We start from the raw sequence: 26912 nt of genomic DNA, 5'->3' as shown, positions 1-26912 counted from the left end.
ACAACAGAGATGGATTCCTCAGTCGGTGCGTTTGGAGACTCTTTAAAAGCACAATAGCCGTGACTCTTTAAAAGCACAATAGCACAATCTCCTCTGATGTCAGCCATGGCCCCCCAAGGGCGGTCCCAGCACGTCGCTCGGGGGACGTGGGAAGCATTTAGGAGCAGTGGCAAAATAGCTTGCCCCGAGCGCCGCTGGTTCGCTCAGTTCCTGCAGTTGCGGAAAATCAATGACAGGCGGGCAGAGCGTACAATTTCCACCCAACCGAGTCACCAGTAGCGCAGTGGGTAGCATTCTCACTTCCAAGTCAGAACGCTGGGAGTTTGAGTCCCCACTCCAGACACTAGAGCACAAGATCCAGGTCGACACTCCCAGTGCAGTACAGAGGAAGCGCTGCACTGTTGGAGGTGTCGTCTTTCAGATGAGACGTTAAACCGAGGCCCCGTCTGCCGTCTCAGATGCACGTAAAAGATCCTGCGAAACTATTGTGAAGAAGTGCAGGGAAGTTCTTCCTAGTGTCCTGGCCAATATTTATCTCTCAACCAAGGCCTAAAAACCACATTATCTGGTCATTATCACATTGCTGTTGTGGGAGCTTGCTGTGCGCAGGTTGGCTGCCGCGTTTCCCACATTGCAACAGTGACTACACTTCAAAAATACTTCATTGGCTGTAAAGCGCTTTGGGACGTCCTGAGGTCATGAAAGGCATTATAGAAATGCAAGTCTTTTATTTTTTTTCCTTTAACATTGACTGCTGTAGTCTACAGAGCAGATCTTCAAGGCAAGGTACAGGGAAGCAGCACCAGCTGGATGGATTGAACATTAGTGGCATGTGGTCTGTACTACGATGGAACCTAAAGCTCTATCGCAAGAGAGGGACCCCCTCCATCTGTAAATGTGTCATGGAAGCCACTGGGTAAGTTTGAAGTTCCTGAACACCTTTTACACAGCCATTCAAATCAACTTAATGAGCATCTCTAGTTTTCAATTATTTTCTTAAAATCGAGTCAGGAGTGGGACAATTCATAGAACGATACTGCACAAAGGGCGGCCCATTCGGCCTATCGTGCCTGTCCGGCTCTTCAATTAGTCCCACTTCCCCGCTCTTTCCCCACAGCCATGCAAATATTTCTCTTTTCAAGTATTTATCCAATTCCCTTTCGAAAGTTAGTACTGAATCGAGTTCCACCACCCTTTCACACAGTCTCTGGAGTCCCAATGTCTGATCACTCCACCGTAGCTTCTGTTCCAAGCAGAAGCCCATCATTTAGGCAACATCTTGTCCTTAAAACAGATCCCACGACGTGGCTGGAAAAGCAGCGGAGAAGGTAGATTCCCAACAGGGAATCGAAATTAACCAAAATAAAAACCCATTCAAGAAACACAATAACTTCCAAGATTGATGAGGGGTTTCGGGGGGGGGGGGGGGGGGGGGAGGGGGGCAGGAAGGGAGAAAGGGGTTGGAGGTTGGGGGGGGGGGGGTGGCCAGATTCAACATCATTCTCCGTGTACTAAATCAGAAACCATTTTCAGACGCGGTCTGGTGCCATCACTTCACCTGTGCTGAGGGCCATTCTGCCCACTGACTGTTATTCTTCCTGTTGTGGCTGAGCTCAGCCTCTGGAGTTGTGGCATCTACTTCACATCTTCCCTGAAAAATGCTGTCATTCAGTCCAGACAGATTGACAGTCTGCTCTGTACCTCAAGTGTGCTCAAACATAACAGAGCTGAAGTCCAACCTATGATCTATCCAAGAGATCAGCTTATGGACACGATAGCTCACAGTACATATTCTTGTTCTCCTGTAGACCCTAATTCTCAATGTCTGTAAGGCCCCATCAGCCCCCTACACAATGGGTGTTTTTCCACATGGCAGGCAAGCCTTCATAACTGAGCCTGACCTGGTCTAGAGCCAACATCCCCACATAAACATACTTTGCAGGAATCAGGGGAGAGTTGGTTGCACTTTCGCCTCAGAGTCAGGAGGTTGTGGGTTCAAGTCCCACTCCAGGGACTTGAGCACAAAAAACTCTAGGCTGACACTCCAGTGCAGTGCTGAGGGAGTGCTGCAGTCGGAAGTGCGGTCTTTCAGATAAGACGTTAAACAGAGGCCCCATCTGCCTCAAGTGGATGTAAAAGATTCCATGGCACTATTTCGAAGAAAAGCAGGGGAGCTCCCCACCATGATCTGGCCAATATTTATCCCTCAATCCACATCTCTAAAAGAGACCACGAGATGATTATGTTTTTATTATTCATTCTCGGGATGTGGGTGTCGCTGGCAAGATCGGCATTCATTGCTCAACCCTCGTTGTCTTTACAGAGTGGCTTGCGAGACCACCTCAGCAGTCAGTTCAATGTCAACCACGTTGATGGGGAACACGAGTCACATATAGACCCAGACGGGCAAGGGTTTTTAAAAAAGGACAAGCCGAGAGCTTCACGATCACTTTCCCTGACAGCAGCTTTTTTAACACCGATTTCAAATTCTCAAACAGGGATTTGGACTCGCATTCTCTGAATTACGTTCCCAGTAACATAACCAGTACAGCACCATAGCTCATGGCTGTTCATGGGAGCTTGCTACTGCATTACAACAATGACTACAACTCAGAGGTACTTCAATGGCTGTAAAACAGTTTGGCATAGACGCTGTATAAATGCACATTCTCTTTCTGTTTCTCAACCAACAGGACAAATTAACATTAAAGTGCAGTTCAGTGCCAGGAGCCACAATGCAGAGCAAAGCCGACAACAGAACAAACACATGCACTCGATTAATGTTACGGCTTATTGGCGACACTCTAGCCCACACTCCCTTCATCCTCCTGTTCATCACTGAAGCCCCCTCCTCCTCTTTCCCCCACACCCCAAAATGCCACATTGGCCACTGGCCACAGTAAGCAGTTTAAATAAAATAATCGGGGGTAAGACCTACTGGGTCTTTATGAACTCCACCAAACTGCACAAGCTTTGGCGAGTCAGACAGGTGGGGCCGTGCTGAAGGATCAGCGCAAACACTTCCATGTGACTTCATCTAACCACCTGGCTTCCTCCCCTGGGCATCCAGGCAAGGGTGGAACCCTTGGCACATCAAGGTGTAGCTAACTTGCCGGGTGTTCCCTTTTACCATCGGCAGGGTTCTCAAGCGGCTGCATCTCGGAGGTGTGGGATCCGACTCCAGGTCACACCTCGAAGACCACGCCCCCACGCCCAGGTCAATGGGTGGCTTGGCCCTTTCATTTGCCGTGAATATTAAACCCCAGTGGGAAAGTTTATAATTGCAAATTGGCATCAACATTCGACCCTACTAAACTGCCCCAGACTCCTCCAGTCACAGCAAGAGTTGCGCACCCCGCAACCACTTGGAAGGAGGTCAGAACTGACCCGATCCCTTCAGACTCTGCACCCTTTAGGATCTAGCAAGGAGCAGCCACCTCAATCCAGCCCACCAAGGCGGTCTCTGGGTATGTTCTCAATGCAACACGTTCAGAAACTTAACTTGACCAGCCACAGTGTGGCAACAAGTGCAGTTCTGAGGCTGGGTATTCTGCGGCGAGTGTCTCACCTCTCGACTCCCCAAGACCTTTCCACCATCTACAAGGCACAAGTCAGGAGTGTGATGGAACACTCCACTTGCCTGGATGAGTGCAGCTCCAACAAGAAGCTCGACATCATCCAGGACAAAGCAGCCAGCTTGATCGCCACTCCATCTACCATCTTCAACATTCACTCCCACCACCACCGGCGCACCGTGGCTGCAGTGTGTACCATCTACAAGATGCACTGCAGCAACTCGCCAAGGCTTCTTCGGCAGCACCGCCCAAACCCGTGACCTCTATCACCTAGAAGGACAAGGACTGCAGGTGCATGGGAACACCACCACTACCATGTACCCCTCCAAGTCACACACTATCCTCACTGGGAAATATATCAGTCTTTCCTTCATCATCGTCAGGTCAAAATCCTGGAACTCCCTCCCAAATTGCACTGTGGGAGCACCTTCATCACACGGACTGCCGCGGTTCAAGAAGGCGGCTCACCACCACCTTCTCGAGGGCAATTAGGGATGGACAATAAATGCTGGCCTTGTCAATGATGCCCACATCCCAGGATCAAAAAATAAATAAATCTTGACTCAACGGGGAAGAGGAGTGGAATCGCAACACAAGAGCAATGCTTTTAAAGAGGAGACAATGACAAACCTACAGCCAAGAGTTGATCAGGTCAATTTAAAGCGTTGCCACACTCAGTGAAACCATTCAATTACAGCGCACACATTTTGCTCCAATAGACAAGCATGCAACAGACAACTACTTTGGAAAAGCTTACAGTCGCTGGCTGATTTAAGTACAAGAGATGAGCCAGGGTTGCAGCGGAATGTTAGAGAACAGAATTCACCGGACTTAATTGTCAAATACCGTTTGCTAAGTGACTATTTCCACCGTGATTGATGGCGTCACTTAAAGTCCTTTTCATTCTCTCATAGCAGGCAAAATACAAAGCGTGAGCAGGTCCCGCACCGATCACCATCGCATTCAGTCCTCGCAAAGGCCTCCAGAAGCCTTCATTGTGCACAATCTTCTGAAGACCGTCAAAAACATTCTTGTACTGTGCCCTGGGGTCGGGCTGCAAATTCTGCATGCGTGTCTGTGTAGGGAACAATAAACAAAAGGACATGAGAATGTAACTCTGGATAATTCCCTAAAAAAGTCTTGCATTTCTATCGTGCCTTTCATGGCCTCAGGATGTCCCAAAGCGCTTTACAGCCAATTAAATACTTTGCAAAGTGGAGTCACGATTGTATTGCCCACTTCTGCCCTTGCCTCAGCTCATCCGCTGCTGAAACCCTCATCCGTGCCTTTGTTACCTCTAGACTTGACTATTCCAACGCACTCCTGGATGGCCTCCCACATTCTACCCTATGTAAACTTGAGGTGATGCAAAACTTGGTGCAAGTTAGGACACGGGCTGCCAAGTCCCACTCACCCATCACTCCTGTGCTCGCTGACCTACATTGGCTCCCGGTTAAGCAACGCCCCGATTTTAAAATGCTCATCCTTATTTTCAAATCCCTCCATGACCTCGCCCCTCCCCATCTCCAATCTCCTCCAGCCCCCCACCCCACCCCACCCCCTAGATGTCTGCGCTCCTCTAATTCTCTTGAGCATTCCTGATTATAATCGCTCAATCATTGGTGACCATGCCTTCCGTTGCCTAGGCCCCAAGCTCTGGAACTCTCTTCCTAAACCTCTCCGCCTCTCTTTCCTCATTCAAGACGCTCCTTAAAACCTACCTCTTTGACCAAGTTTTTGGTCACCTGCGCTAATTTCTTATGTGGCTCGGTGTCAAATTTTTTATCGCATAATACTCCTGTGAAGCGCCTTAGGATGTCTCACTTAGTTAAAGGCGCTATATAAATACAAGTTGTTGTTATTGTAGGAAATGTGGCAGGCAATTTTTTGCACAGCAAGCTCCCACAAATAACAATGATGAAACGTCCTCGACCTGAAACGTTAACTCTTTCTCTCTCCTCAGATGCTGCCAGAGTTGCTGAGTATCTCCAGCGTGTGCTGTTTTCAGTACAATGACCAGGTATTAATGATGTTGGTTTTAAGGATAAATATTGGCCAGGGTACCAGGGAAAACTTACCTGCTCCTCTTCCTCCTCTTCAAAAAGAGAGTGCCATTTGATCTTTGGTCCAAGCCCCAGCCCCAAGAATGAATTGAGCCAATTGGTCATATCGAGGGCCCCAACCAGTCACTGCACAGTGGTCCCTGCTAATTTGCTGAACTCAGTTCCAAGAACACTGGTCCCTCACTGTAGATAATACCTCGCTGGGTCCACAGATACCTTCACAAGTTCTGCGATAAAGACAAGCACACGGCCATCAGCTCCTCCACAAACAAAAGCCCGCCCTTATCAGACAAGCTTCAGGGACTAACTGACAACTTGTCATGCGTGTTCAACGCATTCCTCACTGATATCACTGACATTTCAGGTTCTGTACATCAGCACAAATGCGATGGAGAAAGGACGCTGCTTAGACCTGCAGCAGAAAATCGCTACTGCTCCCCAGAGCGACATGGGTTCATACACTACATTGCCCGGCCCGAGTGAGGTCAGAATACAAGTCATTGTATGTCATCATCATAGGCAGTCCCTCGGAATCGAGGAAGACTTGCTTCCACTCCTGAAGTGAGTTCTTTGGTGGCTGAACAGTCCAATACAAGAGCCACAGACTCTGTCACAGGTGGGACAGATAGTCATTGAGGGAAGGGATGGGTGGGACTGGTTTGCCACACGCTTTTTCGGCTGTCTGCGCTTGATTTCTGCATGCTCTCGGCGTTGAGACTCGAGGTGCTCAGTGCCCTCTCGGATTCACTTCCTCCACTTAGGGCGGTCTTGGGCCAGAGAATCCCAGATGTCAGTGGGGATGTCGCACTTTATCAGGGAGGCTTTGAGGATGTCGTTGTAACGTTTCCTCTGCCCACCTTTGGCTCGTTTGCCATGAGGGAGCTCCAAGTACAGCATTTGCTATGGGAGTCTCGTGTCTGGCATGTGGACTATGTGGCCGGCCCAGCGGAGCTGATCCGAGTGTTGTCAGTGCTTCAATGCTGCAGATGTTAGCCTGAATGAGTACTCATTCATTGTATATAGGATTATACAGGATATACAGCACAGAAACAGGGCATTCGGCTTTTCTGCTCCACTCGAGCCTCCTCCCATTGTTCCTCATCTAACTCCATCATCATAACCCTCTATTATTTTCTCCCTCATGTACTTTTCTAGCCTCACCTTAAATGCATCGATACTATTTGCCTCAACTAGTCCCTGTGGTCGCGAGTTCCACATTCTCACCACTCTCTGGGTAAAAAAAGTTTCTTCTGAATTCCCTATTGGATTTCTCAGCGACTATCTTACACTGATGGCTTCTAGCGTTGCTGTTCCCCCAAAGTGGAAACTGTTATGTATTGAATAAAGAATCTGACCAGATACTGTGAGCTCAAAGTAAGGTGTGATTGTAGTCCTTTATTGCAGGTCTCCAGAGTCCCTCTCCAGCCTGAGGCCTCCTTATGTACAGGTGCTCCCAAGGTATTGTGGGATCCCTTGGGACGCCAGGGGATGAGCACTCTGGTGGTTAAGCAAGGTATTTACAGGTTTACATATATAACAGAAACACTGTCTACTCTATCAAAACCGTTGATCTATCAAAAACTTAAAGACCTCTAATAGCCCTCACAGCCTTTTCAAGAGAAAAGAGACTGATAGCCAATGAACAGTAGGCAGAGTGCATTTCAGATGACAGGGACGGCAGCAGAAGCAGAGTGTTTCGATTTCATTCAAAAGCTTAGCATAGAATCATAGAATTGTCACAGCACAGAAGGAGGCCATTCGGCCCGTCGAACCCGTGCCGGCTCTCTGCAAGAGCACTTCAACTGGCCCCACTCCCCCGCCCTTTCCCCGTAGCCCTGCAATTTATTTTCCTTCAGGTACTCATTAGACTCACTTTTGAAAGTCACGATTGAGTCTGCCTCCACCACCCTCTCAGGCAGTGCATTCCAGATTCTAACCACTCGCTGCATTAAAAAAGATTTTCCTCATGTCGCCTTTGAGTCTTCTGCCAATCGCCTTAAATCTGTGTCCTCTTGTTCTCAACCCTACCGCCAATGGGAACAGTTTCTCTCGATCTACTGTCAAGACCCCTCATGATTTAGAACACCTCTATCAAATCTCCTATCAACCTTCTCTGCTCGAAGGAGAACAACCCCAGCTTCTCATCCTCCCCACGTAACTGAAGCCCCTCATTTATAGAACCATTCTTGTAAATCTTTTCTGCACCTTCTCGGAGGCCTTCACATCCTTCCTAAAGTGCGGTGCCCAGAATTGGACACAATACTCCAGTTGAGGCCAAACCAGTGTTTTATAAAAGGTCCATCATAACTTCGTTTTTGTACTCCAAGCCTCTATTTATGAAGCCCAGGACCCCATATGCTAAGTAGATAGATTTATTTTAAAGAATAGTTGGGGATACAGTATATGAGCAATTTGAGACATGACATGTGACAAGTCTTGGAATGAACAGGGGACTTTGGAGCTCTGGTGCCCAAAGCTCTCCACCATTGGGGGTTTCCTCACCTCATGTCTGGGTCTGTTCTAGACTCAGATAGAGATGAGTTGCCTTGATTACTCAACAACTCCATGTCCTTGTATCATGTGACGACCAGGATAGCAGAAAGCAAATTTAGATGGGCCTTGGTCTTTACTCATTTAGCAATTCTTTCGTTCTTAAGTCTCCCTCTCTCAATCCTATTCAAGAACTGAAAACCAACACAATTCAGTGCTCCGCCATTTTCACAGGCACAAATATATAAAAAAAAGACTTGGATTTATAAAGTGCCTTTCACGACCACCGGATACAAGAACATTAAAAAATAGGAGCAGGAGGAGGCCATTTTGCCCCCTCAAGCCTGCTCCGCCATTCAATAATATCATGGCTGATATGACGTCTCAAGGCGCTTTACTTTTGGAATGTAGTCACTGTTGTAATGTGGGAAATGCGGCAGCCAATTTGCGCGCAGCAAGCTCCCACAAACAGCAACGTGACAATGAGCAGATAATCTTTTTTTTTTTGTTCTGTTGAGTGAAGGATAAATATTGGCCAGGACACCGGGAATAACTCCCTTGTTCACCTTTGAAATAGTGCCATGGGATCTTTTACATCCACTTGAGAGAGCAGACGGGGCCTCGGTTTAACATCTCATCCGAAAGACGGCACCTCCGACAGTGCAGTGTACTAGAGTGTTAGCCTAGATTTTGTGTGCTCAAGTCCCTGGAGTGAGACTCGAACCCAGAACCTTCTGACCCACAACCCTCATTCCACAGAGAGTCAGGAGAATGGACCCAGCACAGCTGAACAACATTTTATTCCCACCCTGAAGGCTTTTTTTTGTTGAGACAGCACGGCAATATTTGCATGAATCATTGCCATCATGTTCTGATTCCAGGTTCAACATCTTTGGCAATGCACCAGTCAGGATTAAGAGATCCCGGAATTCAACAATCGTTTGTAACTATGTCTCAGCAGGAAGTTAGCCGCCGGGTGAAACTGGCTATACTTTGTACTCCTGGCCGGCCTCCAGAAACTTGAGCTCATCCAAAACTTTCCTGCCTGCATCCTGACTCACACCAAGTCCTGTTCACCCATCACCCCTGTGCTCGCTGACCTACATTGGCACCTGATTGAACAATGCCTCGATTTTATCATCATCCTAGTTTTCAAATCCCTCCCCATCTCTGTAACATCCTCCAACCCTCCGAGATCTCTGCGCTCCTCCAACTCTGTCCTCTTGCGCATCCCAGATTGTAATCGGTCCACCATTGGCGGCCGTGTCTTCAGCTGCCTGGACCCCAAGTTCTGGAATTCACTCCCTCTACCTCTCCACCTCCTTTAAGATGCTCCTTAAAGCCAACCTCTTTGGTCACCTGCCCCAATATCTCCTCATGTAGCTCGGCGTCAAATTATGTTTGATAACGCTCCTGTGGAGCGCCTTGCGATGTTTTACGGCGCAAAAGGTGCTATATCAATGAAAGTTGTTGTTTTTTGTCGAGCCTGGAACACGTCATCGCGCCCCAGTAGAGCCAACTGGCATGATGCCTCGCAGGAATGAGACCAGCACCGCAGCAGTGGCAGCTCTGGGCACTCGAGCCTGAAATGTTTACACAGCAGAGACGCTGGATGGCTCCATTAAATTTTTAAAAACTCAAGTCAACTTTCAGCAATCCCTCCCTGGCAACTCTTCCACCAGACAGCTGTTGCATCCCAGAACCCCAGCAATCTTCCCATTCAAACAGCAGCAAAAATTCATTCCAACCAGTAAATAAGCCTTAAAATATAAGATTTATTATTCACCATTACAACGATCACTAAGGTTTGAGGAGAGGGAGAGAATACAATTGGCTTCATCGTGAACTCTGTACACAGGACTATTAACGCTTTGGGTTATATACGTTCCCAGCCTTCCATATTTACCATGAATACACAGATGTGAGCACACATCTTTATCAAACCAGGATATTCTCATTGTATGAGCAATTCACAGAAGCCCAACAGGGAGGGCTCGATTAACAAAATGCCACACACACGCGATGAATTCTGCACAGTCATTCTCCAGGACATGGTGCCAAATTCAGTTTGGTTAACGGATTACTGCACTGTCAAAACATGCTTAACTCAACAGCACCATATTTTAAGGCTTATTTACTGGCCCAGCAGCCTGGCTTGGAGCATACCACACTGCCAATGACAACAGTTGGAGGTGGTTGGGGGGAGGTGGCAGGGCAGAAGGGGATTAGCGGAGCCCGTTCACCTTGCACTTAACGTCAGCTGTGGCTCAGTGGGTAGCACTCTCGCCCCCGAGTCACAGGTTGTGGGTTCAAATCCCACTTGAGATTTGAGCACAAACATTCAGGCCGACAGTCCCAGTGCAGTGCTGAGTGAGTGCTGCACTGTTGGAGGTGCCGTCTTTTGGATGAGCTGTTAAACTATCTGCTCTCAGGTGGATGTAAAAGATCCCATGGCACTATTTCGAAGAGCTGGGGGGGGGTTATCCCCGGTGCCCTGACTAATATTTATCCCTCAATCAATATCAATAAAACAGATTATCTGGGTCATTATCACATCGATGCTTGTGGGAGCTTGCTGTGTGCAAATTGGCTGCCGCATTTCCCACATTACAACAGTGATTACACTTCCAAAGTACTTCATTGGCTGTAAAGCGCTTTGGGGTGTCCTGAGGTTGTGAATGGTCTACGAGTCAGGGCTCAGAGATCTAATAACTGAGCCAAGTTGATAGTACTTTCAAATTTTGATTCTCCGTTCAAGGTTAATGGGCAAGAGTGGTTGGGATCTCCACAAGTCCAGTCTGCATCTTGGACCATCATGTAAACCTCGTCAAGAAGCTCCTCAAGATCCTATCACTGAAGACTGCGAATTCTGTTTCTGAACATGATCTCATCAAGTCCCACCTGATCACCAAACTTCTAATTCATCAGCCCGTTAAGATAATCTACAAAACCCTCAAGGCCTTAAAAGTAGTCCTCAGTTGTGAAGGGAGGGAAGGGGACGAGCAGATGCATTCTAATGTTGTTCATGGATAGCTCCACCAAAGAAAAGACTTGGATTTATATAGCGCCTTTCACGACCACCGGATGTCTCAAAACGCTTTACAGCCAATTAAGTACATTTTGGAGTGTGGTCACTGTTGTAATGTGGGAAACGCAGCAGCCAATTTGAGCACAAGCAAGCTCCCACAAACAGCAATGTGATAATGACCAGATAATATGTTTTTGGATATGTTGATTGAGGGATAAATATTGGCCCCAGGACACCAGTGATAACTCCCCACTCTTCAAAATAGAGCTATGGGATCTTTTACGTCCATTTGAAAGAGCAGACGAGGCCTCGGTTTAACGTCTCATCCGAAAAACAGCACCTCCAACAGTGCAGCGCTCCCTCAGCACTGCACTGGGAGTGTCAGCCTAGATTTTTTTTCATGCTCAAGTCCGTGGAGTGGGACTTGAACCCACAATCTTCTGACTCAGAGGCGAGTGTGCTGCCCACTAAGCCAGAGCCGATAGAGCTGGCACGATGGGCCGAATGGCCTCCTCCTGTACTGTACAATTGTATGATGTGCGGGACACAGCCAGGTGGCAGTTGGTCCTGCTGTGTGAGGAAGACGTCACTACTTCAGGGAAGCAATTTGACCCCTTGAACACTTGGGTTATTTTTGTGCATCTTGGACTGTATCTGGTCACGTGACAGTAAATCAGTGCTTTCATCACACTGGCCATCAAGAACTATGGTGTGCATTTGATTCTCTGTCAAATCCAGAGGGAGCGAGTGGCAGCACGTTACGTTGCAAGACAATGAACACACACACCGAGGCACTGAGGCCAACAGCAAAAACCCTCCCAATTTCTTGGCCGATATCAACTGACTGAGGGCACTGGGACTCGAGTTTCATCTGAACTACAATGTGAATGAGCTCAATTGGGAATTTACAATATTGGGCTCTGAATCATTCAGTTGACGAAATCGTACTGGATTCCGTGAGTCACCAGCTACAGTAACCACGAACACTCAGTTCCAACCCATTGCACAATTCTGTTGGGCACGGAAAGGATGAAGGAACCATTCTCGGAATTTGTGACCCACGGGTGCCCTAGTCAAAGATCGCCCCAAGTGGAGAAAGTGCATCCAGGAGGGCGCTGAGCACCTCGAGTCTCATCGCCCAGAGCATGCAGAAATCAAGCAGTGGAATGAGCGTGCGGCAAACCAGTCCCACCCTCAATGACTATCTGTCCCACCTGTGACAGCGTCGGTGGCTCTCTTATTGGACTGTTCAGCCACCAAAGAACTCACTTCAGGAGTGGAAACAAGTCTTCCTCGATTCCGAGGGACTGCCTATGATAATGAGCCAATATAACAGAATGGCGACTAAAAATGAACTAATGTTCAAAGCGGACTCCACACGATACAGTCAAGAATGAAAAGTTTCCTTGTCTTAAACAAATGGCACCCATGTCCCAAGGCGCTTATCAAAAAATAATTTGACACAAACCACGTGAGGAGATACAAGGACAGACAAGGACAGATGACTCAAACCTTGGTCAAAGAGGTAGGTTTTAAGGAGCATCAAAGGAGAAAGAGGTAGAGAGGCAGAGGTTTAGGGAGGGAATTCCAGGGCGGCTGAAGGCATTGTCGCCAACGGTAGAGCGCTTAAAATGGGGAAAAAGGCCAGAATTGGAGGAGCGCAGAGATCACAGAGAGAGTTGTAGGCCGGAGAAGGTTAGAGAATTAGAAAGTTGCGGCGTAATGGAGGGATTTGAAAACAAAGATGAGAATTTTAAAATCGAAACAAAACAACAGCACTTGTATGGAAAAGGACATTTGGACCAAGAACATTGAAAAGCCCAAAGTGGCTCCAGGCTTGGCTCATGACTCAACCGAAAGCCCAGCAAATGAAAAACAAGAGGCAGACAGTCAGTCCTTGCACACTTGGCATAGTCAATCAGTTTGTTTGGCCTCGAGCGGAGAAAATGAAAACCCTCACTAAACCTTGGCTGATGTGCTGATATGTTTGTGGTGTGATATCATTCATGTAGCATTCTATAGTGGGGATTATTAAAGTAACAAGATCACAAGAATCTAGTAAGTACATTGTTTTAATATACAAGAAAGACTTGCATTTACATAGACACAAAAGCAAAATACTGCGGATGCTGGAATCTGGAATAAAAACAGAAAATGTTGGAAATCTCAGCAGGTCAGGCAGCATCTGTCTCCCCATTCACACCCTATCTTCACTAATGTTTTTCTAACTCCTGGCATTCATCATCATCATAGGCAGTCCCTCGGAATCGAGGAAGACTTGCTTCCACTCTTAAAATGAGTTCTTAGGTGGCTGAACAGTCCAATATGAGAGCAACAGTCCCTGTCACAGGTGGGACAGATAGTCTTGGAGGGAAAGGGAGAGTGGGACAGGTTTGCCGCACGCTCCTTCCGCTGCCTGCGCTTGATTTCTGCATGCTCTCGACGATGTGACTCAAGGTGCTCAGCGCCCTCCCGGATGCACTTCCTCCACTTAGGGTGGACTTTGGCCAGGGACTCCCAGGTGTCAGTGGGGATGTTGCACTTTGTCAGGGAGGCTTTGAGGGTGCCCTTGTAATGTTTCCTCTGCCCACCTTTGGCTCGTTTGCCGTGAAGGAGTTCCGAGTAAAGTGCTTGCTTTGGGAGTCTCGTGTCTAGCATGCGAACAATGTGGCCCGCCCAGTGGAGCTGATCGAGTGTGGTCAGTGCTTCAATGTTGGAGATGTTGGCCTGGTCGAGGACACCAATGTTGGTGCGTCTCTCCTCCCAGGGGATTTGTATGCATTACCGCTTGAATTTGGGCCATCAACCCTTTTGTCTCTCTAATCTCCCTTGTCTTCCAACCTATAACAGACCTTCCCTTTTGTTCTTCCCCTCCCCCTTTGAGTGCTTGTTAAGAATCTGTTCTTTACGAACACTCCAGTTCTGGCGAGGGGTCATCGACCCGAAACGCTAACTCTGCTTCCTGTCAGATGCTGTCTGACCCGCTGAGATTTCCAGCATTTGTTGTTTTTATTGCATTTACATAGCACCTTTCACAACCTCAGGATGTCCCAATATGCTTCACAAACAATGAAGTACTTTTGAAGTGCAGTCAGTTTTGAAATTTAAGAAGCGCGGCAGCCAATTTGCACACAGCAAGATTCCACAATCAGCAACATGATAATGGCCAGATAAACTGTCTTAGCAATGTTGATTGAGGGATAAATATCAATCAGGACACCAGGAATAACTCGCCTTCTGCTCTTCGAATTGTGCCATAGGATCTGATACGAACACCTGAGGGGGCAGACGGGGCCTCGGTTTAATGTCTCATCTGAAAGACAGCACCTCAAAGTGCAGCACTCCCTCAGCACTGCACTGGGAGTGTCAGCCAAGATTGTTTTTGTGCTCAAGTCTCTGGAGTTGGACTTGAACCCACAACCTTCCAACTCAAGAGGTGAGAATCACTGAGCCACAGCTGGCAAAACTGAAGGAACTGCGATATATTTCCAAGTCAGGATGATGCCTGATTTATACGAACACAAGAAATAGGAACAGGAGTAGGCCATATGGCCCCTCGAGCCTGCTCCACCATTCAGTAAGATCATGGCTGATCTGATCATGGACTCAGCTCCACTTCCCCACTTACTCCCCATAACCCCTTATCCCCCTATCTTTTGAGAAACTGTCTATTTCTGTCTTAAATTTATTCAATGTCCCAGCTTTGAGGCAGCGAATTACATAGATTCACAACCCTCAGAAGAAATTCCATCTTCATCTCTGTTTTAAATGGGCAGCCCCTTATTCTAAGATTATACTCCCTCGTTCTACTCGCCTCCATCAATGCAAACATCCTCTCTGCATCCACCTTGTCAAGCCCCCTCATAATCTTATACGTTTCGATAAGATCATCTCTCATGCTTCTGAATTCCAATGAGTAGAGGCCCAACCGACTCAACCTTTCCTCATAAATCAACCCCCTCATCTCTGGAATCAGTCTAGTGAACCTTCTCTGAATTGCCTCCAAAGTAAGTATATCCTTTCGTAAATATGGAAACCAAAACTGCACGCAGTATTCCAGGCGTGGCCTCACCAATACCTTGTATAGCTGTAGCAAGACTTCCCTGCTTTTATACCCTTTGCAATAAAGGCCAAGATTCCATCGCTTGCTGTACCTGCATACTATCCTTTTGTCTTTCATGCACAAGTACCCCCAGGTCCCGCTTTACTGCGGCACTTTGCAATCTTTCTCCATTTAAATAATAACTTGCTCTTTGATTTTTTTTTCTGCTAAAGTGCATGACCTCACACTTTCCAACATTATACTCCACCTGCCAAATTTTTGCCCACTCACTTAGCCTGTCTATGTCCTTTTGCAGATTGTGTGTGTCCTCCTCACACATTGCTTTTCCTCCCATCTTTGTATCGCGAGCAAACTTGGCTACGCTACGCTCAGTCCCTTCGTACAAGTCGTTAATGTAGATTGTAAATAGTTGAGGTCCCAGCACTGATTCCTGCGGCACCCCACTAGTTACTGGTTGCCAACCAGAGAATGAACCATTTATCCCGACTCTCTGTTCTTTGTTAGTTAGCCAATCCTCTATCCAGGCCCCCCAACCCCGTGACCTTTTATCTTGTGCTGTAACCTTTTATGTGGCACCTTGTCAAATGTCTTCTGGAAGTCCAAATACACCACATCCACTGGTTCCCCTTTATCCACCCTATTAGTTACATCCTCAAAGAACTCCAGCAAATTTATCAAACATGACTTCCTCTTCATAAATCCATGCTGACTCTGCCTGACCGAATTTTGCTTATCCAAATGTCCTGCTACTGCTTCTTTAATAATGGACTCCAACATTTTCTCAACCACTAACTGGTCTATAGTTTTCTGCTTTTTGTCTGCCTCCTTTTTATTAAAAAAAAATAGGGGCGTTACATTTGCAGTTTTCAAATCTGCTGGGACCTCCCCCAGAATCCAGGGAATTTTGATAAATTACAACCAATGCATTCAAAATCCCTGCCACTACTTCTCTTAAGACCTTAGGATGCAAGGGGGACCTCTAGGGAGACTTGGCAGTGCTCCCATGTGCTTGCTGTCCTTTGTCCTTCAAGGTGGTAGAGGTCGCAGTTTTGGCAAGTTGCTGCAACGCATCTTGTAGAAGGTACACACTGCAGCCACATTATGTTAGCGGTGGAGGAAGTGAATGTTTAAGGTGGTGGATGGGGTGCCGATCAAGCGGACTGCTTTGTTCTGGATTGCGTTGATCTTCTCGGGTGTTGTTGGAGCTGCACTCATGCAGGCTGGTGTATGGAGGACCAGCAGAGCATGGAGAGGATTGGATGGAAGTGCAAGGCATGGGATTGTGTAGGGCTGAGATGGCAAGGCTGGCCAGATTGACTAAAGCTTTGAGCAAGCTGCAAAAGACAGTGTGTGTGGTTTCAGCAGGCGGGGGGGCGGCGGGGAAAGAGATAGCAGCTCAGGCAGACAAGGCTGTGCTTTTGATAGGGAGCCTTGGTGGATAACGGGAGCATCAGTCAAGTCAGACACCAAGGTTGCACACCTGCTGAGAGAGAAACCAGCAACATTGATCAGCCCGAGCTGAAGTCTGATTGCAAACACTTCATTGCTGTATTTCCTGGATTATAGGCAAGTTTACTGAAGATAACCCTGGAAATAATTAAATCAGGAGCACTTCCTGAATATAATAAAACGTCAGAACAATGCTAGTGTCGCGCAGATTCCGGTAATTACATTAAAGCCACATGTAATTTGCATAAACTTCCCCTGCTGAGAAATCAGTAGTTTCAGTGCTGGAATCTCTCTAACAGGATTGAGTTACTTCCCGTCTGTATACAACACAGCTTAGTCATACATCATCCATGATGTAGGAAAACAACCCAATGAGCCTCCATGCAGCATAAAGGAAAAATAAAGACTTGCATTTCTATAGCGCCTTTCACGATCTCAGGACATCCAAAGCGCTTTACAGCCAATGAAGTACTTTTGGAGTGTAGTCACAGCTGTAATGTGGAAGACACGGCAGCCAAGTTACACACAGCAAGTTCCCAGAAACAGCAATGTGATAATGATAATGTCTCCGCAAGATCCTGAAAATCCTCTGGGAGAACAGACACACCAACGTTAGCGTTCTCGACCAGGCCAACATCCCCAGCATTGAAGCACTGACCACACTTGATCAGCTCCGCAAGGCGGGTCACATCGTTCACATGCCAGACACAAGACTCCTAAAGCAAGCGCTCTACTTGGAACTTCTTCACGGCAAACGAGCCAAAGGTGGGCAGCGGCAACATTACAAGGACACCCTCAAAGCTTCCCTGATAAAGCGCAACATCTTCACTGACACCTGGGAGTCCCTGGCCAAAGACTGCCATAAGTGGAGGTAGTGCATCCGCGAGGACGCTGAGCACCTCGAGTCTCATCGCCGAGAGCACAAAAAAAATCAAGTGCAGGCAGCGGAAAGAGCGTGCGGCAAACCTGTCCCACCCACCCCTTCCCTCAACGACTATCTGTCCCACCTGTGACAGGGACTGTGGTTCTCGTATTGGACTGTTCAGCCACCTAAGGACTCATTTTAAGAGTGAATGCAAGTCTGCCTCGATTCCGAGGGACTGCTTATGATGAGATAATGAATAACCAGATAATCTGTACCAGTGATTTAATTGAGGGATAAATTTTGGTCCAGGACACCAGGACGAATTCCTCTGCTCTGAAAGAATTTTTAAAAATGCACACCAAATCAAAAGGAGAAAGTTTAGCTGTATTTTGAGGGGTTGAAGGAGTTAAACTACAGTTTAACTGATATGTGCACTTGCACAGTCTAGCCATGCAGAGAAAGGATCCAGCACGGTTGGACATGCAACACCCATAGCCTGCTATTTACAGTAGAACACAAGAGGTGATGTTTCCCCCAGAATGCAGTCCCGGTATTCTATATAGAATGCACTCCTACCCCAGTGTCATCATCATCATAGACGGTCCCTTGAGTGAGGATGACTTGCTTCCACAAGAGTTCACAGATGTTTGAATGAAGAACCTGATGTTCCAGTCCTGAACTCCAATTACAGGTAAACGTTACCCCACAATAACATCTTGTATTTATATACGTAAACTTTGATGGGCAGCCGAGTTTTGGATGACGTGTCCCACTCACCCATCGCCCCTGTGCTCGCTGACCTACATTGGCTCCCAGTTATGCAACGCCTCTATTTCAAAATTCACATCCTTGATTTCAAATCCCTCCATGGCTTCGCCCCCCTCACAATCTCTATAATCTCGTCAATCTCAACACCTCCCCTCCCTCTCCCCGCCCAAGATATCTGCGCCCCTCAAATACTGCCCTCGAGGATCCCTGATTATAACTACTCAACCATTGCCGTGCCTTCAGCTGCCTGGGCCCAAGCTCTGAAACTCCCTCCTTAAACCCCTCTACCTCCTTTAAGACGCTCCTTAAAACCTACCTCTTTGATCAAGCTTTTGGTCATCTACCGTAACTACTTATGTGGCTCAGTGACAAATTTTGCTTTTGTCATAATACTCCTGTGAAGCCTATTGGAACATTTGACTACGTTAAAGGCACTATATAAATACAAGTTGTTATATCAAACAAAATGTGACTCAAGAGTCACACAAGAAGAAGTTAAGGCAGATGACCTAAAGCTTGGTCAAAGAGGGAGATTTTAAGAAGCGTTATAAAAGGAGAGAGAGGTGGAGAAGTTTAGAGAGGATATTCCAAAACTTAGGACCTTGATAGCTGAAAGCATGGCCGTCAATGGTGGAATGATTAAAATCAGGGATGCTCAAGAGGTCAAAATTAGAGGAGAGCAGATATCTCAGTGTTGTAGGGCTGGAAGAGATTACAGAGATAGGGAGACAAAGAGCAGTCCCAAAGTTTTAATGCACTCGTATGCTTGGGTTTAACTCACAGATGAAGATGCATATGACCCGAGAGAGCAGTCCAGTATTATTACATATAGAACACACTTCTATTCCACAGTTTAAACCACAGGTTACTCATGTTACCCTTGAGAGCAGTCTCTGTGCTATGTATAGAATGCACTCCCTCCTCAGAGTAAAGTGCATATTATCCGAGAGCAATGAAAGTGCTGTTTTTTTATAGAATACACTTTTATTGCACAGTATAACACACAGGTAAAGGTGTATGTTACTGCAGAGAGCAGCAACATTAGTAATGTTATATCGAAAGCATTCCTTCCTAGGGTATAAAGGTGCATGTTACATTGGAGCGGAGTCCCAGTGCTATTGTATGTAGAGAGCAATCCTATGTATAGAATGTACAGCTACTCCAGGGTATATCCCACAGGTAAACAGAAGAACATAATAGGAACAGGAGTAGGCCATACGGCCCATCCAGCCTGCTCCACCAATCAATAAGATCATGGCTGATCGGATCATGGACTCAGCTCCACTTTCCCACCTGCTCCCCATAACCCCTTATCGTTTAAGAAACTGTCTATTTCTGTCTTAAATTTATTCAATATCCCAGCTTCCACAGCTCTCTGAGGCAGCGAATTCCACAGATTTATAACCCTCCGAGAGAAGAAATTTCTCCTCATCACTCTTTTAAATGGGCAGCCCCTTATTCTAGTCTCCCCCATCAGTGGAAACATCATCTCTGCATCCACCTTGTCAAGCCCCCTCATAATCTTATACGTTTCAGTAAGATCAACTTTCATTCTTCTGAATTCCAATGAGTAGAGGCCCAACCTACGCAACCTTTCCTCAAGTCAACTCCCTCATCCCCGGATTCAACCTAGTGAACCTTCTCTGAACTGCCTCCAAAGCAAGTACATCCTTTCGTAAATATGGAAACCAAAACTGCATGCAGTATTCCAGGTGTGGTCTCACCAATACCTTATATAGCTGTAGCAAGACTTCCCTGCTTTTATACTCCATCCCCTTTGCAATAAAGGCTCAGATACCATTGGCCTTCCTGATTGCTTGCTGTACCTGCATACTATCCTTTTGTGTTTCATGCACAAGTACCCCCAGGTCCCGGTGTACTGCGGCACTTTGCAATCTTTCTCCATTTAAATAATAACTTGCTCTTTGATTTTTTTTTTCTGCTGAAGTGCATGACCTTACACTTTCCAACAATATACTCCATCTGCCAAATTTTTGCTCACTCACTTAGCCTGTCTGTGTCCTTTTGCAGATTTTGTGTGTCCTCCTCACACATTGCTTTTCCTCCCATCTTTGTATCTTCAGCAAATGTGGCTACGTTACACTCAGTCCCTTCTTTAAGTCGTTAATATAGATTGTAAATAGTTGGGATCCCAGCACTGATCCCTGCAGCACCCCAGTAGTTACTGGTTGCCAACCAGAGAATGAACCACTTATCCCGACTCTCTGTTCTCTGTTGCATGTTAACCCGGAGAGCAGTCCCAGTACTGTTATACAGGACACACGCCTAGCCTAGGTTATAACCTCCAGGTAACAGTGTACATTTAATTATAGAGAGAGCAGCCCCATGTTATATAGAATGCATTCCTACCTCAGTGTTGGTCCCCCAAGTAAAGGTGCACATTACCCCAGAGAGCAGTGCCAGTGTTATGTAGAATGCACGGCTACCCCAGGTAAAGGTGCACATTCCCTCCAGTACTGTTATATATAGAGAGCGCCCCCATGTTATATAAAATGCACACCTATCCCAAGGTTAAAAGGTGCATATTACCTTCGAGAGTAATATAATGTAATGTAATATACACCTTTACCTGGGGCTTAAATCCTAGGATGCATAAGAATGCACTCCTATTACAAGGTATATCCCCAGGTTAAAGATGCATATTAACTTCAGTGCTGTTACATGTAGAATGCATTCATACCCCAGGGTATAACCCACAGATAAAGGTACATGTTACCCCAGAGAAAGCAGTGTCAGGACTGTTACATAAAATGCATTCCTTCTCAAGGTATAAAGGTGCAGGTTACCCTGCATTGCTGCTACAGAGTAATTCCATGTCCTATAGAATGCACTCCCATTGCAAGATTATAACCTCCAGATAAAGGTGCAGTGCTGTTTTATACAAGAGCACAGACCCATGTTATAAGAACATAAGTATTAGAAACAGAAGTAGGCCATCTAGCCCCTCGAGCCTGCTCCACCATTCAACAAAATCATGGCTGATCTGGCCGTGGACTCAGCTCCAGTTATGTAGGTATAACCCATAAAGGTGCAAACTGCCATAGAAAGCAGTGTCAGTGCTGTTAAACAGAATGCACCCCTATTCCAGTGTAACCCCCAGGATAAGTCCGGGGTCAGAGGCCTATAAAAGGCCCAGCGGCAGCGAGAGGCGTACTTGTGCAGCTACAGGGAGAAGGCAAAAAAGAAATAAAAAGAAACAGAAAGGTGACGTCATAGCCAAAGGGGTTAATTGATTGGCTGGTGATTGGTGAGTAGTTTTTCTTTTCTCTTTAACAGTGAGTAAACTTTAACATTATTGTTGCCAATCTAAAGGTTCAGTCATGGCAGAAGAGCTCGGTCGCATGTTATGCTCCTCCTGTACCATGTGGGAACTCAGGAACGACTCCAGTGTCCCTGACGAATACGTGTGCAGGAAGTGTATCCACCTCCAGCTCCTGACGGTCCGCGTTGCGGAGTTGGAGCTGAGGGTGGATTCACTCTGGAGCATCCACGATGCTGAGAATGACGTGAGTAGCACGTGTAGCGAGTTGGTCATACCACAAGAGAAAGGTCCACAGCCAGATAGGGAATGGAAGACCAGTGCAAAGAAGGTAGTGCAAGGGTCCCCTGTGGTTATCTCCCTGCAAAACAGATACACTGCTTTGAGTACTGTTGGGGGAGATGACTCATCAGGGGAGGGCAGCAGCAGCCAAGTTCATGGCACCGTGGCTGGCTCTGTTACACAGGAGGGCACGAAAAAGAGTGGGAGAGCGATAGTGATAGGGGATTCAATTGTTAGGGGAATAGATAGGCATTTCTGCGGCCGCAACCGAGACTCCAGGATAGTATGTTGCCTCCCTGGTGCAAGGGTCAAGGATGTCTCGGAGCGGGTGCAGGACATTCTAAAAAGGGAGGGAGAACAGCCAGTTGTCGTGGTGCACATTGGTACCAACGACATAGGTAAAAAAAGGGATGAGGTACTACGAAATGAATTTAAGGAGCTAAGAGGTACATTAAAAAGTAGGACCTCAAAAGTAGTAATCTCGGGATTGCTACCAGTGCCACGTGCTAGTCAGAGTAGGAATCGCAGGATAGCACAGATGAATACGCGGCTTGAGCAGTGGTGCAGCAGGGAGGGATTCAAATTCCTGGGGCATTGGAACCGGTTCTGGGGGAGGTGGGACCAGTACAAACCGGACGGTCTGCACCTGGGCAAGACCGGAACCAATGTCCTAGGGGGATTGTTTGCTAGTGCTGTTGGGGAGGAGTTAAACTAATATGGCAGGGGGATGGGAACCAATGGAGGGAGACGGGAACCAATGGAGGGAGACAGAGGGAAACAAAAAGGAGATAAAAGCAAAAAACAGAAAGGAGATGAGAAAAAGTGGAGGGCAGAGAAACGCAAGACAAAGAACAAAAAGGGCCACTGTACAACAAAATTCTAAAAGGACAAAGGGTGTTAAAAAAACAAGCCTGAAGGCTTTGTGTCTTAATGCAAGGAGTATCCGTAATAAGGTGGATGAATTAACTGTGCAAATAGATGTTAACAAATATGATGTGATTGGGATTATGGAGACGTGGCTCCAGGATGATCAGGGCTGGGAACTCAACATCCAGGGGTATTCAACATTCAGGAAGGATAGAATAAAAGGAAAAGGAGGTGAGGTAGCATTGCTGGTTAAAGAGGAGATTAATACAATAATTAGGAATGACATTAGAATGATGTGGAATATATATGGGTAGAGCCGCAGAACACCAAAGGGCAAAAAACATTAGTGGGAGTTGTGTACAGACCTCCAAACAGTAGTAGTGATGTTGGGGAGGGCAACAGGAAATTATGGGTGCATGCAATAAGGGTGCAGCAGTTATAATGGGTGACTTTAATATGCACATAGATTGGGCTAACCAAACTGGAAGCAATACGGTGGAAGAGGATTTCCTGGAGTGCATAAGGGATGGTTTTTTAGACCAATATGTCGAGGAACCAACTAGGGGAGAGGCCATCTTATACTGGGTGTTGTGTAATGAGAGAGGATTAATTAGCAATCTCGTTGTGCGAGGCCCCTTGGGGGAAGAGTGACCATAATATGGTGGAATTCTGCATTAGGATGGAGAATGAAACAGTTAATTCAGAGACCATGGTCCAGAACTTAAAGGGTAACTTTGAAGGTATGAGGCGTGAATTGGCTAGGATTGATTGGCGAATGATACTTGAGGGGTTGACTGTGGATGGGCAATGGCAGACATTTAGAGACCGCATGGATGAACTACAACAATTGTACATTCCTGTCTGGCATAAAAATAAAAAAGCAAAGGTGGCTCAACTGTGGCTATCAAGGGAAATCAGGGATAGTATTAAAGCCAAGGAAGTGGCATACAAATTGGCCAGAAATAGCAGCGAACCCGGAGACTGGGAGAAATTTAGAACTCAGCAGAGGAGGACGAAGGGTTTGATTAGGGCAGGGAAAAAAAAAAGAGTACGAGAGGAATCTTGCAGGGAACATTAAGACGCATTGCAAAAGTTTCTATAGATATGTAAAGAGAAAAAGGTTAGTAAAGACAAATGTAGATCAGGGGAAGTCATAACGGGGAACAAAGAAATGGCGGACCAATTGAACAAGTACTTTGGTTCGGTATTCACTAAGGAGGACACTAACAACATTCTGGATATAAGAAGGGTCAGAGGGTCTAGTAAGGAGGAGGAACTGAGGGAAATCCTTATTCGTCGGGAAATTGTGTTGGGGAAATTGATGGGATTGAAGGCCGATAAATCTCCAGGGCCTGATGGACTACATCCCAGAGTACTTAAGGAGGTGGCCTTGGAAATAGCGGATGCATTGACAGTCATTTTCCAACATTCCATTGACTCGATCAGTTCCTATCGAGTGGAGGGTAGCCAATGTAACCCCACTTTTTAAAAAAGGAGGGAGAGAGAAAACAGGTAATTATAGACCGGTCAGCCTGACATCAGTAGTGGGTAAGATGATGGAATCAGTTATTAAGGATGTCATAGCAGCGCATTTGGAAAGAGGTGACATGATAGGTCCAAGTCAGCATGGATTTGTGAAAGGGAAATCATGCTTGACAAATCTTCTGGAATGTTTTGAGGATGTTGCCAGTAGAGTGGACAAGGGAGAACCATTTGACGTGGTATATTTGGACTTTCAGAAGGCTTTCGACAAGGTTCCACACAAGAGATTAATGTGCAAAGTTAAAGCACATGAGATTGGGGGTAGTGTGCTGACATGGATTGAGAAATGGTTGTCAGACAGGAAGCAAAGAGTAGGAGTAAATGGGTACTTTTCAGAATGGCAGGCGGTGACTAGTGGGGTACTGCAAGGTTCTGTGCTGGGGCCCCAGCTGTTTACACTGTATATTAATGTAGACAAGGGGATTAAATGTAGTATCTCCAAATTTGCAGATGATACTAAGTTAGGTGGCGGTGTGAGCTGCGAGGAGGATGCTATGAGGCTGCAGAGCGACTTGGATAGGTTAGGTGAGTGGGCAAGTATAATGTGGATAAATGTGAGGTTGTCCACTTTGGTGGTAAAAACAGAGAGACAGACTATTATCTGAATGGTGACAGATTAGGAAAAGGGGAGGTGCAACAAGACCTGGGTGTCATGGTACATCAGTCATTGAAGGTTGGCATGCAAGTACAGCATGCGGTTAAGAAAGCAAATGGCATGTTGGCCTTCATAGCAAGGGGATTTGAGTACAGGGAAAGGGAGGTGTTGCTACAGTTGTACAGGGCCTTGGTGAGGCCACACCTGGAGTATTGTGTACAGTTTTGTTCTCCTAACCTGAGGAAGGACATTCTTGTTGTTGAGGGAGTTCAGCAAAGGTTCACCAGACTGATTCCCGAGATGGCGGGACTGATCTATCAAGAAAGACTGAATCAACTGGGCTTGTATTCACTGGAGTTCAGAAGAATGAGAGGGGACCTTATAGAAACGTTTAAAATTCTGATGGGTTTGGACAGGTTAGATGCAGGAAGAATGTTCACAATGTTGGGGAAGTCCAGAACCAGGGGTCACAGTATAAGGATAAGGGGTAAGCCATTTAGAACCGAGATGAGGAGAAACGTCTTCACCCAGAGAGTGGTGAACCTGTGGAATTCTCTACCACAGAAAGTTGTTGAGGCCAATTCACTAAATATATTCAAAAAGGAGTTAGATGTAGTCCTTACTACTAAGGGGATCAAGGGGTATGGCAAGAAAGCAGGAATGGGGTACTGAAGTTGCATGTTCAGCCATGAACTCATTGAATGGCGGTGCAGGCTAGAAGGGCCGAATGGCCTACTCCTGCACCTATTTTCTATGTTTCTAAAGGCAAATGACACCAGCAGTCAGTGCTGTTATGTCGAATACTTCCTATCCAAAATGTAACCCACATGTAACAGTGCACTTTGCCATACAGCACTGTTTTATACAGAATGCACTCCTATTCCAAAGGTAAAGGTGCGCACTAAACTCTGCAGTGCTGTTATAGAGCGCATTATATACATATGTATAGAATGCACTCCTCTTTGCAAGGTATAACCCACAGGTAAAGATGCAAGTGCTGTTTTACATAGAATGCAGCCCCATGCACAGGATACATTCCTTCCCTCGGGTGCCCAGTGCCTAGAGGGACCAGAGTATGTCCAGTACCCAGACTGACCAGTGCCCAGTGGTGTGTCTAGTGCTCAGACTGACCAGTGCCCAGGATGTTCAGAGCCCATTGCCCAGTGCCTAGAGTTACCAGTGTCCAGGATGTCCAGTGTGTCTAGTGTCCAGTGCCCAAGATGTCCAGACTGACCAGTGCCTAGTATGCCCAGAATGTATCTAGTGCCCAGAGTGGTGTCACCAGTGTCCAAGATGACGAGTGCCTAGAATGGTGTGTCCAGTGCCCAAGATAACCAGTGCCCAGAGCTCACTGCCCAGTGCACATCTAGTGCCCAGAGTGGTGCGTCCAGTGGCCAAGATGACCAGTGTCGAGTGTGTTCGGGATGTCCAGTGCTCAGAGCAGTGTGTCCAGTGCCCAGACTGACCAGTGCCCAGAGTGACCAGTGCCCGGCGCCCAGCCCCCGCTCACTCACCTTGACCGAGTCGATGGGGAACATGAGCGAGTGCTCCAGGATCCCGGCCACCGAGCCCGCCATCATGTGGGTCCGGAGGGAGACGCCGACGGGCAGCGCCTCGTACAACTCTTCCGCGGCCGGCACTTCGTCCCGGGGCTCCATGAGCGGCCGAGCGGGGCGGAGGCGGTGGCTGAGGCGGCGACGATGCTCGGAGCCCAGGTCCATGGCGGAGCCGCGGCCCGGCCCGCTCACCCGGCTTATAGCCTCAGCCCCGCCCCCACACCTCCGCCACTACTGACGCACGCCTGCGTCGCGGCGTAACAGACGTGCCCCCACCCTCTCTTCGCCAACCGCCTGATTGACAGCTCCTTGTGGCCAATCACATATAGGGGAGAGGGCCGAAAGGCCAATCAGCGCGGCGTCAGGGTGGGGGGGGGGCGGGACGTCGGAGGCTGTCAATCAAACGGCAACTGCCGTTGGCGGCCGTTGGTTGCCCGCCAGCGCGCGCGCACCAATCGCCGGGGAGGGAATGAGCCGCTGCGATTCGTT

At 47.2% G+C, this 26912-nt stretch overlaps 1 protein-coding gene across 3 annotated transcripts in view; it reads right to left on the bottom strand.

Annotated features, from left to right (window-relative positions):
* The window catches only part of LOC139235033 (mitoferrin-1-like), a 33140-nt gene extending 6484 nt beyond the window's left edge, over positions 1-26656 (bottom strand). For 2 of the 3 annotated variants that reach the window (XR_011588404.1, XM_070866134.1), the window contains exons 1-2: positions 26382-26656; positions 4422-4650 (exon numbers count right to left, since the gene is read on the bottom strand). Coding sequence is in view for 1 of the 3 variants with exons in the window: in XM_070866134.1 (XP_070722235.1) it covers positions 4422-4650; positions 26382-26588 (436 nt within the window). In the remaining 2 variants the exon portion in view is untranslated. Of the gene's footprint in view, positions 1-4332; positions 4380-4421; positions 4651-26381 lie in introns of those variants that run through there. The other variant, XR_011588405.1, reaches the window with a different exon arrangement.
* Positions 26657-26912: the final 256 nt, after the last annotated feature.

Source organism: Pristiophorus japonicus, chromosome 22, assembly GCF_044704955.1.
Source record: "Pristiophorus japonicus isolate sPriJap1 chromosome 22, sPriJap1.hap1, whole genome shotgun sequence".
Classification (NCBI taxonomy): Eukaryota; Metazoa; Chordata; class Chondrichthyes; family Pristiophoridae; genus Pristiophorus; species Pristiophorus japonicus.
This window is presented reverse-complemented; position numbering and strand designations above follow the sequence as displayed.